The sequence below is a fragment of the Hemibagrus wyckioides genome, linkage group LG05, assembly GCF_019097595.1.
Source record: "Hemibagrus wyckioides isolate EC202008001 linkage group LG05, SWU_Hwy_1.0, whole genome shotgun sequence".
Lineage (NCBI taxonomy): Eukaryota > Metazoa > Chordata > Actinopteri > Siluriformes > Bagridae > Hemibagrus > Hemibagrus wyckioides.
The window spans coordinates 3,506,695-3,526,758 of record NC_080714.1 but is presented as its reverse complement, the minus strand read 5'-3'; the positions used below and the strand labels follow the sequence as shown (position 1 = coordinate 3,526,758).

General features: G+C 39.3%; 2 protein-coding genes across 4 annotated transcripts in view; both read right to left on the bottom strand.

Annotated features, from left to right (window-relative positions):
* Positions 1-4,555, bottom strand: part of rnf122 (ring finger protein 122) — a 13,887-nt gene extending 9,332 nt beyond the window's left edge. The window contains exon 1 of one of the 2 annotated variants that reach the window (XM_058390685.1): positions 4,092-4,555. In XM_058390685.1, coding sequence (XP_058246668.1) covers positions 4,092-4,116 — 25 coding nt within the window. In that variant the 5' untranslated portion in view covers positions 4,117-4,555. The remainder of the gene's footprint in view (positions 1-4,091) is intronic. The other variant, XM_058390684.1, reaches the window with a different exon arrangement.
* Positions 4,556-6,453: 1,898 nt separating this feature from the next.
* LOC131352635 (gamma-glutamyl hydrolase) lies at positions 6,454-12,257 on the bottom strand. 2 transcript variants are annotated; one of them, XM_058388894.1, is made up of 9 exons: positions 11,766-12,257; positions 10,295-10,409; positions 9,822-9,872; positions 9,476-9,560; positions 8,377-8,515; positions 8,061-8,167; positions 7,890-7,983; positions 7,651-7,788; positions 6,454-6,844 (listed from the first exon to the last, which is right to left on the bottom strand). In XM_058388894.1, exons 1-9 carry the CDS (start codon positions 11,869-11,871, stop codon positions 6,636-6,638), a joined length of 1,044 nt encoding a protein of 347 aa, XP_058244877.1. In that variant the 5' UTR covers positions 11,872-12,257; the 3' UTR covers positions 6,454-6,635. The 2 variants fall into 2 exon arrangements, with proteins under 2 accessions (XP_058244877.1, XP_058244878.1); XM_058388895.1 differs by having other exon boundaries at positions 6,476-6,754; positions 11,766-12,164.
* Positions 12,258-20,064: the final 7,807 nt, after the last annotated feature.

The following is a 20,064-nucleotide window of genomic DNA, read 5'->3' as shown; positions in this document are numbered from 1 at the left end:
ATGTAATGTATTCTATTCTAATCTATTCTGTTCAAATCTATTCTTTTCTAATGTAATGTAACCTATTCTAATCTATTCTACTCTATTCTTTTCAATTTAATTTAATGTATTCTGTTCTAATCTATTCTGTTCAAATCTATTCTTTTCTAATGTAATGTAATCTATTCTATTCTAATCTAACCCAATCTTCAGGGTATCAGCCAACATAAGATCAGTTTCTCAAATAAAATCAGGAATCAGTGCAGCTTCAAAAACAAAAAAACAAGTTAGACTGTTTTAATGACAGCGATTATGGTGATTTTTTTTCCCTTCAGGGCATTCAACAGAACTTTGTAAAGTCTAATCTAATCTAATGTAATCTGGACCACAGGACCAGATTAGGACCAATCTATCGAATCTTTAGAAATTTTCAGTGGCTAAAAATTTTAGCTGAGGCTGAATCTTTGGAGGCTGATCTGTTTGAACAGAGAGAACAGATGAGGAGTAAAATACTAAAGCGCCGTTGCATCAGTCCATCCATCTCTTGAAATAGATGAAGAAAGGAGCAACAGGGTTTAGGGTTTAGGGTGTAGGGTTGATCCGCTACCACTACTGACAGTCAAGCGGCATTGTGGGTAATTTAGGATGTACAATTTTATTACAAAGGAAATAAACAAATGAAGATTTTTTTTTCTTTTAGCACTGCAGCAAATTGTCCAGTGAGCACAAACATCCTGAAGGACATTTATATAAAATACTGAAATACTGTGCTGATCTCCGTCAGTGAGATCGTTTCTCATGAAGCCCGGTGACTGCAGCGCTGCTTCTCTCGTCATGCTGGCCCGCTGACCTATATCACCAAGGGTACCAACATGTTGCCAAGACAACGCCAGGAATAAAGCCCCTCTTCTAAGAACAGCTCTCACATCTGAGCATGGTGACGGTGTTCCCCCGATTCCAAAGAAAATCAGCCGCATCCAGGCCATGATTAGATTCAGCGCACCAGAACAGCACCAGAAACAGGACCAGAACAGGACCAGAACATCACCAGAACAGGACCAGAACATCAACAGAACAGGATCAGAACAGGATCAGGACCACACCAGAACAGCAACAGAACAGGTCTAGAAACAGGAGCAGAAACAGGACCAGAACAGGATCAGAACATAACAAAAACATCAACAGAACAGCACTAGAACCACACCAGAACATCACCAGAACAGGATCAGAACAGGAACAGAACCACACCAGAACAGGACCAGAACAGCACTAGAACCACACCAGAACATCACCAGAACAGGACTAGAACCACACCAGAACATCACCAGAACAGGACTAGAACAGGAACAGAACCACACCAGAACAGAACCAGAACATCAGCAGAACAGGATCAGAACATCAACAGAACAGGATCAGAACAGCACAGGACCAGAACCACAGCAAAACATCACCAGAACAGGACCAGAACAGCACCAGAACAGCACTAGAACCAGAACAGGACCAGACCAGCACCAGAACAGCATTAGAACTAGAACAGGACCAGAACAGCACCAGAACAGCACCAGGAGAAAAGAAAAAATCTGTTCCTTATTTTAGTAAAAAAAATCCATAGCAGAAGTCCATTTCTGGTATCACACACACACACACACACACACATCATAACGGAGCCTTTTGGAAAACACTAAGCTGTAATGATCTAATGAGTCTGTGTGCTGCTTCTGATGCTCCTCAACTCCAGTGAAAAACCTGCCTTTGTGCTTCAGGAGAGAAAAAACACATGAAATATTAAAGCCCCAGGAGAGGGAAAGTGTCTGCTGAGTGCTCTTAACAAACACACAACCAACCATGTATAAAATATACAAGCTGAGTTTATTACTCACTGTTAAGGAGAAAAAAAATAATTTTCTAAAATTACCAACTTAAAAACTACTTAATTTATTAAATAAAATAAATAAATAAATAAACATGCCAAAATGACTCCAAGGAGCTGACTGGATGTTAGCATTGTTATTTTTATTTTACGTAAATGTCCTTTTTTCCTTTGTTCCTCATTTTCTTCATTGTAAATCGATTTGTTTTTCATTTTTCTGTGCTTCTGCTTCAGAATTCCCCCATAAATCAGGTGCCGTAAGACCTCCAGCACTTTAATACGATCGAGATAAATGATCCAATTCAAGTCGAGTGTGTCTGTATGGATTGTGTACACTGGAACAAAAATGTACGCAAGACTACATGGAATACACAACATGCGCTGTACACAGTAAACAACCTCTGAACACGGTGACGGCGTTCCCCCGATTCCAACGAAAATCAGCCGCATCCAGGCCATGATTAGATTCAGTGCACCAGAACAGGTCCAGAACAGCACAAGAACAGGACCAGAACATTAACAGAACAGCACCAGAACCACACCAGAACATCAACAGAACAGGTCCAGAACATCAATAGAAAAGGACCAGAACAGGACCAGAACCACACCAGAACATCACCAGAGCAGGACCAGCACAGGACCAAAACCACACCAGAACAGGACCAGAACCACACCAGAACATCACCAGAGCAGGACCAGCACAGGACCAAAACCATACCAGAACAGGACCAGAACCACACCAGAACATCACCAGAGCAGGACCAGCACAGGACCAAAACCATACCAGAACAGGACCAGAACAGCACCAGAACATCAACAGAACAGGTCAGAACGTCAATAGAACAGGACCAGAACAGCACCAGAACATCAACAGAACAAGACCAGAACAGGATCAGAACAAGACCAGAACCACACCAGAACAGGACCAGAACAGCACCAGAGCAGGACCAGAACAGGTCCAGAACCACACCAGAACAGCACCAGAACAGCACCAGAACCACATCAGAACAGGACCAGAACTGGACTACTTCAGCAGTTTAATACGATCGAGATAAATGATCCAAACCAAGTTGAGTGTGTTTGTATGGCTTGTGTACACTGGAACAAACCAGTACTCAAGACTACATGGAATACACAACATGGGCTGTACACTGTAAACAATCACAATTGTGGTGGAAAGAAGGTTTTTAAGAACACAGTGGATGTATGTTTAAGACACTGACCATCTTGAGACCATTGATTATCAGCTGGTTTTACAGTTTAACATTTTGGCGTCCATTATCATTATTTTTGTTCCACTGTTGAACCTAAAAATTTCCCTCATGAGTCTTTCTTCTGCTCTATTTACATCATTAATAATACAAAAATCCACAGCTTTTCATGTTGCTGAGAAACAGATAAGTGTAGACTTTCTGTTCTGAAGACTTTCCTGTGGTGGAAAAACCCAGAGACTGTAGATTCCCACCATAAACTTCTTACGGTAAACGATCCTCTCTCTGATTACAGATGTTTTTTTTAATCTGTTTATGTGGAACTTCCACTGTTCAAGCGTCATTTCTTTCTATAGAAATGATAACGTTTCAGAACATCCTGCTAATATGAACCTGCTATAATTCATGTGAACGTGAACAAGGGTGCCAATAGATATTCTTGCCTTTCTGGGGGGATCTGGGGCGGATCTCAGGTATAAGCAGATCTTTCCTTTCAAGAAAGTGATTCCCTGGGATCAGTTAGTCATCAGACCTGGATTAACCAGATCAGGCTTTTTGGGGGAGGTGATAAAGTCTGACGATATTTGCCTAAATTAGCATGTTCGAATATTTACCTAAATTAGCATGTTGGAAGCTGGATCAACCTTGGATCATTAGATCCAGAAGGTGTCCGTTTCGGATAGATCTGGCAGATCTCAGGTATAAGCAGATCTTTCCTTTCAGGAAAGTGATTCCCTGGGATCGGTTATCTATCAGGCCTGGATTAACCAGATCAGGATTTTTGGGGGAGGAGATAAAGTCTGTAGGAGGGATGATGACCACCACAGCACAAACATCTGTCTTGAACAGCTTGTCAGTCATTCTGGTGCATCATCATGCATCATATCTTTATTTTGGAGAGTCTGGGAAATGCCTTGGAATGAAAAAAAACAAAAACAAGGACGGATAGATAGATAGATAGATAGATAGATAGATAGATAGATAGATAGATAGATAGATAGATAGAAGGGCTGATGCTGATTAGATCTTACCGTAACACCACTGGAATGGTTGCATCAGTTGATCCCTGCCACAACAGCTCAGTGTTTTTATATTGTTTCCACAGCGCGACTTTGTCTTTGATTCTTTCTCGCCACCAATCTATCCAGATGTATCCAGATGTCCATCGCAACCTCGATCATTTTCACCCGAGAATCCCCAAACAGCTGTGTTTGTGCCTGAAGTTTTGTGCTCCCAGCATCCGCGCCACATTCACACCGATCGCATTGACATATAAAAAAACCTCACAAAGACACATCAGATATAAGCAGATCGGATCAGATCAGATTAGATCAGATCCTTTCCCACTCGCCTGGCTTGTTTTCCTATTCCTAACATCTCTGCTGTTCAGCGTTTGATCTCAGTCCTCCATGGGGGGAAAAAACCGCGATCAAAACACGCTGGCATCCGCGTGAGAAGAGCAGGGAATTAATGAGGAATCGTTTGCGTTTGAACGACTCTTCCGAGCGAGTCGATTCGGAAAGTGTGTCACAAATAACGCGCATGCGCCACACGCACCGTTCTTCCCGTTATTCATAACAATCTCACAATGCACTGCAATCGATTAGCGTTCTATATGCAGTTTGTTTTTGTCTAACAACTTTAACAACAAATCCACCCGCTTGCCCATGGTCCTGCTTGATGCCTTCATGACAGAAACATGTGTGTGATGAAGCTAACACTCTTATATAAAATTTAATATTATGTTTTTAAACTGACCGATGAGGAAATTCGAATGTCGTCGGACATTCACCACACAGACAGAGAGAGAGAGAGAGAGATGGGGGGGCAGATGATAGACAGACAGAGAGAGGGACAGAGCGAGAGAGAGAGAGACAGAGACAGACAGACAGAGAAAGACATATGATAAACACACACACACAGAGAGAGAGAGAGAGAGAGAAAGAGAGACAGACAGACAGAGAAAGGCATATGATAAACACACACACACACACACAGAGAGAGAGAGAGAGAGAGAGAGAGAGAGAAATCAGACAGACAGAGAGAGAGACAGACAAACAGACAGACAGAGAGAGAGAGAGAGAGAGGCAGATAATAGATGAATGTCAAGGGGACATGATTCACCAGTGTCCCAGTGTGTAGTGATCCAGAATCCTGACCAGGACATGAACACGTGTACACTGTATACTGATACACTACCTAGGGTACTAGAGAGCTGACTGAGAGACTTCATCCTCCATATTCTAGCTACCTAAGCTACTATATCCACTCACTTTTACTATTTCAATGATATCAACAACAGAAGTAAGCAAACTGTTGAACAGGTTAAATCCAGAGTTCATTTCTTACCCAGTGTTCATAAATATTCCCATTAATTTGGCTGATAGAATATATTTTAATGAGGTAAAAAAAATGTCATTTTTGACTGAAATTGTTCTTCTTGTCATTGTGGACTTTGTCATGAAAATGTTTATTTGAAAATATTATAAGTTATCATGACTATTAAATATTTGTAATCTGATTGCAGAATTCTCCTTTTTAGTGTTTTTTTTTTATTAAATTATTTTTATTTCATTTTTTCTAATTAAATTTTTTTAATGTTTATTTATTTATTCATTTGATTGTTTATTTATTTAGTTTGTAGACATTAGCATCACATTTTTAAAGAAACTTTACTGCTTTGCTGGCATTTTGTTAAATCTTTATATCCTTTATATCCTTATATTGTGTATTATAGAAATGTATTTCAACTCCATGAGCTGAGTATCACGTCTTACACGTCCCGTAGCTGCTGAGGTGAGTGTGTTACTGTGGTATTATTTTTTAAACCCCCCTTTAATAGTGAAATGCTGCCCCCGTGTGGTAAAGCAGAAAAGAATCGAGGTCATACACCGATCAGCCATAACATTGTGAGCACTGAGAGGTGAAGTGAATAAGACTGAGTATCTCCTCATCATGGCACCTGTTAGTGGGTGGGATATATTAGGCAGCAAGTCAACATTTTGTCCTCAAAGTTGATGTTAGAAGCAGGAAAAATCGACAAGAGTAAGGATTTGAGCGAGTTTGACCAAGGGCCAAATTGTGATGGCGGATAAATTACTGGATTAGAATATCTCCAAAACTGCAGCTCTTGTGGGGGTGTTCCCGGTCTGCAGTGGTCAGTATCTATCAAAAGTCCTGTAAGTATCCCTTAAGTGGACCATGGAGGCCCCATCTCACAACTTACAGGACTTAAAAGATCTACTGCCAGATACCACAGCACACCTTCAGAGATCTAGTTGGAGTCCATGCCTCGATGGGTCAAGGCTGTTTTGGCAGCAATAGGGGGACCAACACAATATTAGGCAGGTGGTCATAATGTTATGGCTGATAAGACATAAGACAGTCAACACGTTCAGTTTGAATGTTAATTGTGCTTTATCAGAAATATAATTATCTCTTCATATAAAGGCATATAACAACATCCTGCTGCTTTAATTCACTGAATTGTACAATGACAAGTTGATGAAAACCATTACAGTAATAAAGCATTAAAAAGAACAAATACAGGTATAAAAATGAGACTGAGGACCGAGTTAGAAGAAGTACACTTGCTCATATGCACTAACGTTTGCTGTATACACAGGATTATAATTGTATATGAGCGCTTGACTCTCCTCCTCTGGCTGACTGAAGTGGTGAGAGCTTCTCCTTCCTGGAGAGAGAGAGAGAGAGGGAGAGAGGGAGGGGGGAAAGAAGGGGGTGGGAAGACGAGCAAGTATATACAGTTTTAATGTAAATATATCTGTAAGAGCAATACAGACAGACAAACATGATGATGATATTTGTTTATTTAGCAGACAAAGAGTGACAGGCAGACAGATGGGGGGGGGCATAGAGATAGATACATAGCGAGAGAGAGACAGAGAGAGAGAGAGAGAGAGAGAGAGAGAGAGAGAGAGAGAGAGACAGACAGATATAAAGTGAGAGGCAGAGAGAGAGATTGAGTTTATTATTGTTATTTTGTTGTTGTTACTATTATCATGTTGTTATGCAATTTATTATTGTTATTATTGTTGTCTTTTATTGTTATTGTTGTTTTTGTTGTGGTTATTACTATTATTATAGTAATAACCACATAGAGAGAGAGACAGCGATAGAGAGAGAGAGAGAGAGAGAGAGAGAGAAGAGAAGCATGTGATAGACAGAGAGACAGGAAGAGAGAAACAGACAGAGAAAGAGAAGAGAGAGATATGAAGGACAGAAAGAGAGAGAAAGAGAGAGAGAGAGAGAGAGAGAGAGAGAGAGAGAGAGAGAAAGAGGCAGATGATATACAAACAGAGAGATGGGAAGAGAGAGAAAGAGATAAAGAGAAGAGAGAGAGATGATAGACAGAAAGAGAGAGAAAAAGAGAAAGAGGCAGAGAGAGAGAAAGAGAAAGAGGTAGATGATAGACAGACAGAGAGACAGGAAGAGAGAGAAAGAGATGGAGTGAGAAGAGAGAGAGGTGATAGGCAGAAAGTGAGAGAGAGAGACAGAGAGAGAGAGATAAAGAGAGAAAGATAGAGAGAGAGAGAGAGAGAGAGAGACAGACAGACAGACTGGAGTTACCTTCATTCGCGAGAAACTGAGCCAGTAGTGACGACACTTGGACGGCGTTTTTGGAATGAGGAAAAGTGTAGTGAGGATTCCACTGGAAACGGTTCACTTCTGGATGCCACTGAACGCCGTAGAATGGGTACTTCTTCCCTGTGGACCAATCAGAAGAGCAGAAACGCACGTGCGCATACTTTACATCACAGTCACGCAGACGTTAGTCATTTAAATAAAGGTGATTCTGTGCAGTTTACCTTCCATGGAGGAGACAAACACAGCTCCGTTCTCTGCCTGGTTAATGGACAGTATGGTGAAGAAGCTACTCAGTTTCTCATTCCCCACAAACACCTGAAACAGAAATACGGTTAAAACCACGCACACGTGAAACGATGCAGATGTTACGTCATGCAGCTGGAGTCGTGCACCTGCTCTGTCACGCCGTAATGATGGAAATTCCCCGTGAGTGGTTCCTCTGACAGCGCCCTGAACAACTCGGGAGGAAAACTCTTAAACATGCGGCTGGCCCGGGCATCTGGGGCAAATTTAAGCACAAAGGTAATATAAATAAGAAAGACAGGACAGTGCTGTTTGCCCTCTTACACCTCCATGAGGTCACAGTGTCGCTGTGACTGACAGGACAGTGAGAAAGCAAGCCCCTCCCACTCAGAGACCACAGCCAATCACAGAGAATGTGTTAGTGGTCATGAGCTTTGTGCTACTCTGAATCTTTTCACACTGTACCTGAGGTGAGGTTTAAGGGCATGGAGATGTTGTCTGCCATGGTTTTGCTCAGCAGGTTCTCTCCTGCCACCAGTACCGTGAGGAGCTGGAAACCTAGACACGTTCCCCAGATTGGAAAGTAGTCTCCCTCGTCGTTGGCCTGAAATAAATGTGAAACTGTTTCGAAACAATGATAGGAAGCAATGCTGTGAAACTATAGCAATCAGTTCCCTTTTTATAAAAGCTGACAAGCTGGAAATAATGAGCAGAAGCTGAAGATCATTACGAGGTACAGTATAGAGAGAGGTCATAGGAAGTACTAGAACTTTTGAAAATCAATCAATCAATCAATCAATCAAGCTTCTGACTGAATTCACCAGCTCTGGACAATTATCCAAATGAATGATGTTTACTTAAATTGAACAAGTAATCACGAGACAGTGAAGGAAATTCTATACACTTTTCACAGCATTGATGAATCACAGATGATTCTATAGGTGAATCATGTAATCTAGACGAATCTATAGATGATTTGTGTAATCTAGACGAATCTATAGATGATTTGTGTAATCTAGATGAATCTATAGATGAAGCGTATGATCTAGACAAATCTATAGATGAATCATATCATCTAGACGAATCTAAAGATGAATTGTGTCATCTAAATGAATCTATAGATGATTTGTGTAATCTAAACGAATCTATAGATGAATCGTATCATCTAAACAAATCTATAGATGAATCGTGTAATCTAGACGAATCTATAGATGAATCGTATCATCTAGACGAATCTATAGGTGAATTGTGTCATCTAAACAAATCTATAGATGAATCGTATCATCTAAACAAATCTATAGATGAATCGTGTCATCTGAGTGAATCTATAGATGAATCGTGTCATTTAGACGAATCTATAGATGAACTGTCATCTAAACAAATCTACAGATGATTCGTATCATCTAGATGAATCTATAGGTGAATTGTGTCATCTAAACAACACTATAGATGAATTGTATCATCTAAACAAATCTATAGATGAATCGTGTCATCTAAGTGAATCTATAGATGAATCGTGTCAATCGGCTCACCGATACGAGCTGACTGCATGCAAGTCATTTACCTTAAGAGCGAGTCTGAAGTAAAATCCAGCGGTGTGGGCAAAGTCAGATGTTTCCAGATCCACTGCACCACCGATAAAAATAAGCCTGTCCAAAAAGTGAGAATAGAATCACAAAGAATCGCTGTCTTTTTCAGTTCACTGAGAGCTGCTACATCCTTGTCCTTGTGATCTGCTTGTTGTGAAATTTCCTTTGGACAGACTCATCACTCTGATTATTTTTCTCACAATGATTCATCATTAGAAAGAGAGCTTTCTAATTCACACTGTCCATGTCAGGAAGCTGAGGGAAGTGCATGCTCTCATTTCTTATTATGTCTCTGGACTGGAAGATGAAGCGATGACCTACCCGTTGATTGACCGGAAGATTTTTTCGTGCTCTTCTATGGTTTGATTCAGTCTAGAAGGAAAAATTGCGCAAGGTTAATAGTAATACATTCAGTATAAACATACAGCAGTTGCAGATGGATGAAGTGGTTGTATATGAATGCTCTTAAATTAAAACTAAATTTAAATCTCATCTGCAACATGGGTTTTTCCACATAATATTACAACTTGGGGTAAAAGGTCAGGGTCCGCCATTGTGTGCTTCCTCTAACCTTTAAAAACTCTTTAAAACATGAAATTCTAATTGTTTTAGCAGCTAGTGCTGACTCGTAAACACAGGAAGTATCAGAAAATTCTCTGATCTGAATACAGCATGGTGATGAGCTGATGAATCATATAAGGTGTGTTAGTATAAGGTGTGTTAGATCTCTCCAACAACTAAGTATACCACGTCATGCTGAAGTCTGGGACAAATATGAGCTTCCTTTTCTGTACCTAATGGGAATCACACGTGCTCCGCCCGACTCGATGTACTTCACATAAGACGAGGGAATGTAGGTTCCTCCATACGGTCGCAGACTAGGGTCTCTAACCTCCTGAGTCAAAATACCTGTGGAAAATTTTAAATACAGTAAGTCACATAAGACTCATGCACAATCTATAGGCATTTGCAAAATTGTGATAGATGAGAATTTGTCTCCATATAAGGTGGTTTAGGTGGTAATAAATCACTAGGTATGTAAATTGTGTCATATGGAAGAACCTATAAATTAGTCATGTTTTATAAATGGATCATTAGATGAATACTGTCTTTAGATGATTCATGTCAAATAGATAAATCAATAGGTGACTCATGTCATATCAATGGATTATTAAATGAATCATGTCATATAGATGAATGTATAGATGAATTATGCCATATAGATAAATCTATACATGAATTGTGTCACTAGACAAATCTATAGAAGAACTATGCCATCTAGATAAACTATAGATGAATCGTGTCATCTAGAAGAATCTATAGCTAAACCATGTCATGTAAAGGAAATTATAGATGAATCATGCCATCTACACGAATCTATGGATTAATCGTGTCATTTAGATGAATTTATAGATGAATCGTGTCACTAAACTAATCTATAGATGAATCGTGTCATCTAGAAGAATCTATAGCTAAACCATGTCATGTAAAGGAAATTATAGATGAATCATGCCATCTACACGAATCTATGGATTAATCGTGTCATTTAGATGAATTTATAGATGAATCGTGTCACTAAACGAATCTATAGATGAATCGTGTCACTAAACGAATCTATAGATGAACTGTGCCAACTAAATGAATCTATAGATGAATCGTGTCATCTAAATGAATCTATAAACGAATCTTGTCACTAGATGAATCTATAGATGAATCTTGTCATCTAGTTGAATCTATATGTGAATGATGCCATCTATATGATTCAGTAGATAAATCGTGTTATCTAAATGAATCTATATATGAGTCGAGTCATTTTGTTGAATTTGTAGATGAATCGTGTCACTAAACGAATCTATAGATGAATCGTGTCACCTAAATGGATCTATAGATGAATCGTGTCATCTAGACGAATCTATAGATGAATCGTGCCATCTAAATGAATCTATAAACGAATCTTGTCACTAGATGAATCTATAGATGAATCGTGTCATCTAGACGAATCTATAGATAAATCGTGCCACTAGATGAACCTACAGATGAATTATGGCATCTAAACGAATCTATAGTTAAATCGTGTCATGTAAAGGAAATTATAGATGAATCATACCATCTAGATGAATCGTGTCATCTAAATGAATCTATACATGAATCGTATAATATAGAAGAGTCTTTAGATGAATTATGTCATATTGAGGAATCGATCGATGAATCTTGCCATTTCATTTTTCTACAAAATCTAGAGAAGCTGCATGCCAGTATACACACCGATCACCGGTCGGTCGTTCAGCGTCTCTACGAGAGGAAGGCGTGCAGCGCGCGCGCACCTCACCGCGAGCACCAGGAATATCAGAGCCGCGATCCGGTGCAGCATCCTACCGCTTTTACAGTCCTCAGAGATCCCGGAGACTGGAGACTACAATACCCGTCCCTCGACCGTGTGTGTGTGTGTGTGTGTGTGTGTGTATCTCTCTCTCTCTACAGATGCATACAGTGTGTGTGTATGTGCGCGCGTCTAAAGTTTGAGGAAGTGGGCGGAGTTTTTGAGAAGTTCGGAATCTCCGACCTGATCATAATATAAAATGTTAAGACAGATCTACTTTTCTTCTAGGGAATTTACACACACACACACACACACATTCACACACACACAGAACCACATACAAAGCATTGATGGAACTCTCACGTGACTTAAATCACAAGACCAAGTAGAATTGCGACACATTTTTTAATCACTCCTATGGAATGGACTCATGCTAAAAGCTAATTATGGTGCAATTTTGTACCTTAAATCTTTTTCTAAAAGTTCACTACATCCACGTTTTCCAGGTTAGATAGATATTAAAGATTATTAAGATATTAATATAATAATGAATACCAAATAGACATTTTAAATAAACACTTAAATCTGATGTATATTTTGCAAAATCAGTGCACCTCTACAGGGCTTCTAGATAGCTCGGAGATCCTATAAGAAGAAAAAGAAGACTTTATTATTGCCACACATACATTACAGCACAGTGGAATTCTTTTCTTCACATATCCCAGTTCAAGAATTTGGGGTCAGAGCGCAGGGTCAGCTATAACACAGCACCCCTGTTGCAGAGAGGGTTAAGGGCCTTGATCAGTGGCCCAACAGTGGCAGCTTAGCAGTGCTGGAGCTTGAACCCCGAACAACAACCCAGAGCATTAACCTCTTGAGCCGCCACTGACCACAACACAACAGCTCATACCACTTATAGCTAGCATCTGTAGACCTTTGAGACGTGAGGTTGGAAGCCAGAGGGACAGCAAGGTTTATTTCAAGGCTAACAGCTGCCACCATGTGTCACCCTGTGTTACTCCCAAGCTTTGTGTAGGTTGTGGAACCAATTTATCTATCTATCTATCTATCTATCTATCTATCTATCTATCTATCTATCTATCTATCTATCTATCTATCTAAATGTCTGGCCATCTATCTATCTATCTATCTATCTGTCTGTCTGTCTGTCTGTCTGTCTGTCTGTCTGTCAAATCTACCTTGAATCTCTGGACTTCACTTCAGTTTGATCCTGAAATTCCTAAAAACCTCTTTGTGGAAATATTTCCAGTGTAAGTTGAAAATGTTTCCTGGAAAGAACCTGATGTCTTTAAAGATCAGTCATTATATCTGAAGCCATATTATAGAAGATATATTATACATGTTAAACGATATAACGTATATCAGCCACTGAGCAGATAAAAATGATCAACAATAGAATTTTAAATTGAAAGAATAAATTATAAGAGGTCAAAAACATGGAATTTTAAAGGAAGGAAAGAAGAACTTTCAGCAAAGGTATTATGAAGCTTAGCCTTCATTACAGTTTTTCTCAGTTGCTTTGGAGCATTTCTCAGAACAGAAATGAAATTCTCAAAACTACCTGTTCAACCGCCACATCATTTAGTCACTTGTGCACATTATATGAACATTTCTGGTTGCTTTGATCAAATTGCAAATGCTTTTGTACATTCATATAATTGATTGTGTACAATTGTCTGCTGTTTCCTACATTATCACTTGTTTGTCATGTTGATCAAAATATATTATACTAGTTTCATCTAAATAATCTTAACCCCCAAAACATTTCAGCATCAGTTCATTGCACAAGTCACTGAATGCAAAATAGTTAAAGCAGTTGTCAAAATCTCAAAAAAAAAAAAAAAGAAAGAAATTTTAAAAAACCCCTGTTTTTTGTGAATGTGTCTTGAATTGACGAATTGTGCAGATGAAATTTGAATGTCACTAATGAAGGGGCGTGAAGAACCAATGATCAACTAGTTCTCTAAAACAGTCAATCTCTCGAGGTGAATCTCGTGAACCTATAATTGGCATGCCTATATAAAGAGCAAAACACAGATTTACAATTGTTGAAAATGGATGAACAACCAGGAAATGAACATGGACAAGAGCCAAGAATAAGAATAAGGATGCATGCTGGAAGGGTAAGGAGGCAAAATAGAGGAAGAGGAAGAAGAGGCCAGAGACATAGACACATTTCTGATAACATTAGAGCCACTATTGTGGACCATGTTGTCAATCATGGCCTCACAATGGCTGAGGCGGGTTGGAGGGTACAGCCAAATATTGGGAGATCAACTGTTTCTTCAATTATTCAAACATTTCGTCGAGAAAACAGGTCTGTAATCCACCAGTGTGGACTGTGCTGTTATAGTGTATATACATTCTGTAACACACAAACATGTGTAAGTATATCTGAATTGTATTAGTGTATTTTTCCACACAGGACTGAAAGATTACCTCGTAGGGGTGGCAGAGGACCCCTTTTCACACCTCATCAGGAGGAGGCTATTTGCACCATGGTTAGAGCAAACAATGCCATTAGGCTAAGGGAAATACAGAGGGCCATTGTAGAAGACAACAATGTATTTAGAAACATCCAGTCTGTTAGCATCTCAACTATTGACAGGGTATTGAAAAGACACCACATGACCATGCTGAAACAGCTGTACCGTGTACCATTTGAAAGGAATGGGGGCAGAGTGAAGGAGCTACGGTACCAGTATGTACAGGTAAAACATCTACTGTATGTGCATACAGTAACTAATTTACATAAACTTCTTATATTGACTTATATATATTACAGTACGTGTGACCTATATACATTTGCTATAACTTTAGGAAAATAACACGCAATATGTGTGTACATTTGATATAACTGTATCTTGTGAAATGAAATGAAAATGCATATCTTCTGGGTTGTAGCGTATAATGGAATTGGAGTCAAGTGAACCACCTTACACCTTCATATACGTGGATGAGGCGGGCTTCAGTCTGAACAGAAGCAGAAGACGTGGTCGAAATGTCATTGGCCACAGAGCTACTGTTGACTTGCCAGGCCAGCGGGGAGGAAATATCACTATGTGTGCTGCTATTTCAGAGCAGGGTGTGCTAACTCATATTCCCCTTATAGGCCCATACAACACACAGCATCTCCTCACCTTCCTAGAGACCCTCTATAGGGCTCTCATCCCTGATGATGAGAGGGGTCCATTTCAAGATGATTTGCCAAAATATGTGATACTTTGGGATAATGTGAGTTTTCATCACTCAAACATCATCAGGCAATGGTTTTTGACCCATAACAGAATGTTGATGCAATTCCTCCCAACCTATTCCCCATTCCTTAACCCAATTGAGGAGTTTTATTCAGCATGGAGATGGAAGGTCTATGATTGCCAGCCACATACTCAGATGACCCTTCTGGCTGCCATGGATGCAGCATGTGAGGATATCACAGTGGAAGCCTGCAGAGGCTGGATTAGACATTCCAGAAGATTTTTTCCATGCTGTATTGCAAGGGATGATATCTGTTGTGATGTGGATGAAAACCTGTGGCCTGACAGACTGGGAGGTCAGGGGGTATAGACAGACAACGGCATGCACAGTTTTGCCTAAGAGATGTTTCCTATGTTTACCTTTTAATTTTATATTTTTCCCCATTGTGCTTTTGTGTCCTTTTCTTTTCTATCACAACGACATTATATGATGTTATATTGTAATTCTTTTTTTTTTCAGTCCACTAGTAAAGTACAATAAAAGTGTGAATCCTGTTCTGTCTCTTACAATCAATATCCCACATACAGTAATGTGTAAATTTGTGCAGTTGAAATTCATAGATCCCATACAGAAGAAATTCAGCCTTTTGCATTGTCAGTCACTGTAATCCAAACCATAGTTTATATCAGGAAATCCTGAAACCATGCGCTGTCATTCTGACAACATGACGAAACATTTTGACTATACCGTATATAAACAATGACAAAAGGACTGGTCATTCTGATGGCGATGACATTTTCATTGACACAAAAACTTACTTTTGAGAGAATACCTAAGGATTTTGAGTAAAGTACATGCTTTTGCAAGAAATCCAAAGAAATCCAAGAAATGTGTTGTGCTGTTTGTACAAATTGTTTTGAGAATGCACTTACTGGTTTGCAAATATTAAGGATGATTCGAGAAATGCTCCAAAGCAACTGAGAAAAACTGTGAAACCATATCAAAGAAAACTAAACTCTTCTTAAACGTTCTTTTATTGGGAATTACTGAAACAACTACTACTACTAATAATAATAATAATAATAATAATAATAATAATAATAAACAAATAAGCGTGATAAATATAATGTAAAGTTATTTCTTGAACGTTTTAAATTCTAAGAGAAATGTTTTGCTAGTGCTTAAATATCATCCTGCGTCTCATGAAGCTGTCCTGAAGTATCGCGATACTTGAGACTATCCAACACGTTAAACTTGAACGGACGCACGAGTAAAGCATGCAGTCTAAAATATATATAGTATTTATTTTTTTTAAACAATTTAGAAAAAATATGATAATATATTTCTATTTATGTTATACGGTGAACATCTGCGTCGAGGAACAGTACGGAACACGTCGCTTTTCACATTCATTTTCCATATTTGACTACATAGCAAATGGCGACTCCTGAAACTCCTACAACTCCCAGAATGCTTCAGCGCCCACGTGACTCTCGGGCGGTTTACTCCGATTGGCTGAGAGATCCTCAGCGGGGAGAAAGGATGCTACAGTTTAATATCTAAGGCATCTTGCCGACCTGTGCGCGTGCGGTCTGTGACGGATGGTTTGTTTTTATTTCAGAAGTTTGATGTATTAGCTTTGTTTTTTTTTCGTGGCATGAAACGTCAATTTACTATCGTTTTTCCAAAATAAAACGAAAGACATGGTGGACAAAGTGAACGGAGTTGACTTGGAGAGAAATTACGGCACGACGACCAATGGTATGACGTTTCGTATTTATTTATTTTTTGACAGTTAAGCTAAACGTTAAGTAAGGGTTTTTTTTTTAGCGCAGTTAAAGTGATTTATATGTTATAATTCAACTTTATAACGTATTTAGTTAGTTTTATCATTTAAAAAAAAATAAATTATTCTATTTTTTTTTCTTTCTCGTGTGGAGTAAAACCGAAGTTATTCATTTTAATTACGTCAGTATTTGGACCGATTGTGCTAAGTTAGCTATGCTACCTTGTTGCCATTGGTTACGGTTGCACGCGCCGCGACAGGATTTTTATATAGGATTTTTGCGCTTTCGATAAAGAAAGCAGAAATACTTTTAACAGGAAAGTTATTTTTCTTTCTTTTTTCTTTTTCTTTTTTTTTGCAGATATTTTATTTGCCTCAGCTCTCCCCAAAGCAGGTCGTAAATAGTGAACTTTTGAACTTGGCCAAAGCTTTTCAACCCCCCACTTCACACGTTCACCAGCGCTCAGGAATGTGCGGTCAAAATAGTGGATTTAAAAAAAAGCATCCCATATATATATATATATATATATATGAACATACACACACACACACGTGAATAAATGCATGCTGGGAGATTAATCACCAGTCTTAATATTATTAATAAGGAAATCGCTTCTCTGGGAAATCAGGGCAGGATGTAGAATACTCCTAAAACATGCAAGCAAACAAAAACAAACAAACAAACATACACACACACTGGAGTAAGGAAAGGCATGCTGGGAGGTTATTGATTACAATAAGGAACCCACATCTCTTGGAAATCAGGACAGGGCGTAGAATACTCCTAAAAACATGCAAGCAAATAAAAACAAACAAACAAACAAACTTCCACACACTAGAGTGAAGAAATGCATGCTGGGAGATTAATCACCAGTCTTAATATTATTAATAAGGAAACCTGGAAATTAGGATGCAGGATGAAACAGGATGTAGAATACTCCTAAAAACATGCAAGCAAACAAAAACAAACAAAAACACACACACACACTCGAGTAAAGAAATGCATGCTGGGAGTTTAATAATCAGTCTATAATATTAATAATAATAATAATAATAAATAATAATAAGGAAACCGAAGTAGAATACTCCTAAAAACATACAAGCAAATCAAAACACACACACACACACATTTTGAAGGTGTTAGCTATATACTTCTTGTTACAAATCGGTTGTTTAACAGGAAGTGTGTGAGCTGATTACGCTCAGAGATCCATGCTGCTTCAACAATCCTCCTCATGGCTGAATTTCTATAAGCGCTGATCCTCATTATGGGTGTGTTGTGCATGTCTCGGCATTTAGAAGGGAAAGGTGGACACACACACACACACACACACGCAGTATTCCTGTAAAAGCACACATGCAACAATTTTAGGCTAAAAACTAGACTATTGCAGAACAGCTGTGTGAAAGAGGAGCCCCATGATTGTATCACCTTCTGTATCATTTATAGATTGTTTAGAAGTTATTTTAAAAGAATTTCATTTTTCATTTTATTCATTTCTACAGATCATTCATATACATATACATGTGAATGAACAGCGTTTATTATTTCCTAAAAGTGGACCACTATTATACAGTTTGAGGATAAAAGTGGCACAAAATCGTCACTCTGTGTTCATCTAAGTATAATATACTGCATATGGTGTCTATTATTTACAGATCCTCACAGATGTGTTTTTCTACTCGAACGCTGCTCACTTCTGTCATTCAGACATCCAGGGTCACCTCGAAGACACGGCCGTGAGGTTGAGAGCTCAGAGGGTGGAGGTTAATCACGTTAAGAGCCATTTAAAGTCCGTTCAATTTTACGTGCAGAGCTCTATCGACTCCATCGACGTGGACGTGATGTGTTCCGGCTTCGCAGGCTTCAGTTCTTCTAAAAGTGATTTTTTTTGCAGTCCTGTTTACATCAGGGGTTTAAACGTGCAGCACAGTCTATTTTGTTTGTTTGTTTGTTTGTAGATTGTAGGACGGAGGTTTGCTCATCCTCCAGGCTGTATGTTTGAGCTCGCTACGTATCTGTGTTTATTAATAATCTAGGATGATATGTAGTCTTCTTCTTCTTTCGGCTTTTCCATTTAGGGGTGGTCTCTCTCCACCTATCCCAATCTGCTGCATCCTCAACACTTGCACCCACTAGCTTCATATCCTCATTTATTCCATCCATATACCTCCTCTTTGCCTCCTGCCTGGCAGCTCCATGTCCAACATTCTCCTACCAATGTACTCACTCTCCCTCCTCTGGACATGTCCAAACCATCTTAATCTGGCCTCCCTAACTTTGTCCCCCAAATCTCCAACATGAGCTGTCTCTCTGATGTACTCATTCCTAATCCTGTCCAGCCGTGTCACTTCCAAAGAGAACCTCAACATCTTCAGCTCTACTACCTCCAGCTCTAGGATGATATGTAGAATCATGTTACAGTAAAAAAAGTACTATAGCTTTCTTACTGTTACCCATTATACATAATCACACTCTCCGGTGTTCATAATAATTTACAAACACACTCTCCGGTGTCACCCAAATGAGGATGAGGTTCCCTTTTGAGTCTGGTTCCTCTCAAGGTTTCTTCCTCATACCATCTAAAGGAGTTTTTCCTTGCCACCGTCGCCTCAGGCTTGCTCACTAGAGGTTTTTGTCTAACAGTAATCTTGGACTTTTGTGCTGTTTCTTATGTTCTGTGAAGCTGCTTTGAGACATTGTTAAAAGAGCTATTACAGATTGAATTGAATTACAGTTATTCTACAGCTTTCCCAGGCTGAGATGTTGCCTTTAGTGCCACAGTGATTTATACAGAGCTTACACACGGTATATAAATGATAGATAATAGAATAAGGGCTGTTGTGTTGTTTAAACAGCACAAGGCTGACCACATGTTGCGTTATCAGTGCTTTGTGACAATTGGCCTACAGATAGGGAAGATTAGGGCTGTAAAATTCTGCTGTTTGATCTCGGAAAGATTCATCGAGGGCCATTTGCCCCGAGCCTTGCAGATGCAGAGCCGCTCTGTCAATCATCGTGTGTTGGTGTCACGTGGCCAGCGAGGTGAAGACAAAGGTACCGGCCTCCATTGCTATGGTAATAGATTCAGCATTAGGTGCTCCTCTAATGACCTCTCGGATGAAGGTCACGTGTCCTGCACCGTTTGGACCTGACGGCTTTTCATCAGTGAGGGATGAATTGATTGGATTTGTTAAATGTGGAAACTAGGGTTTGTGCCATGTTTGGGTGCGTGCAT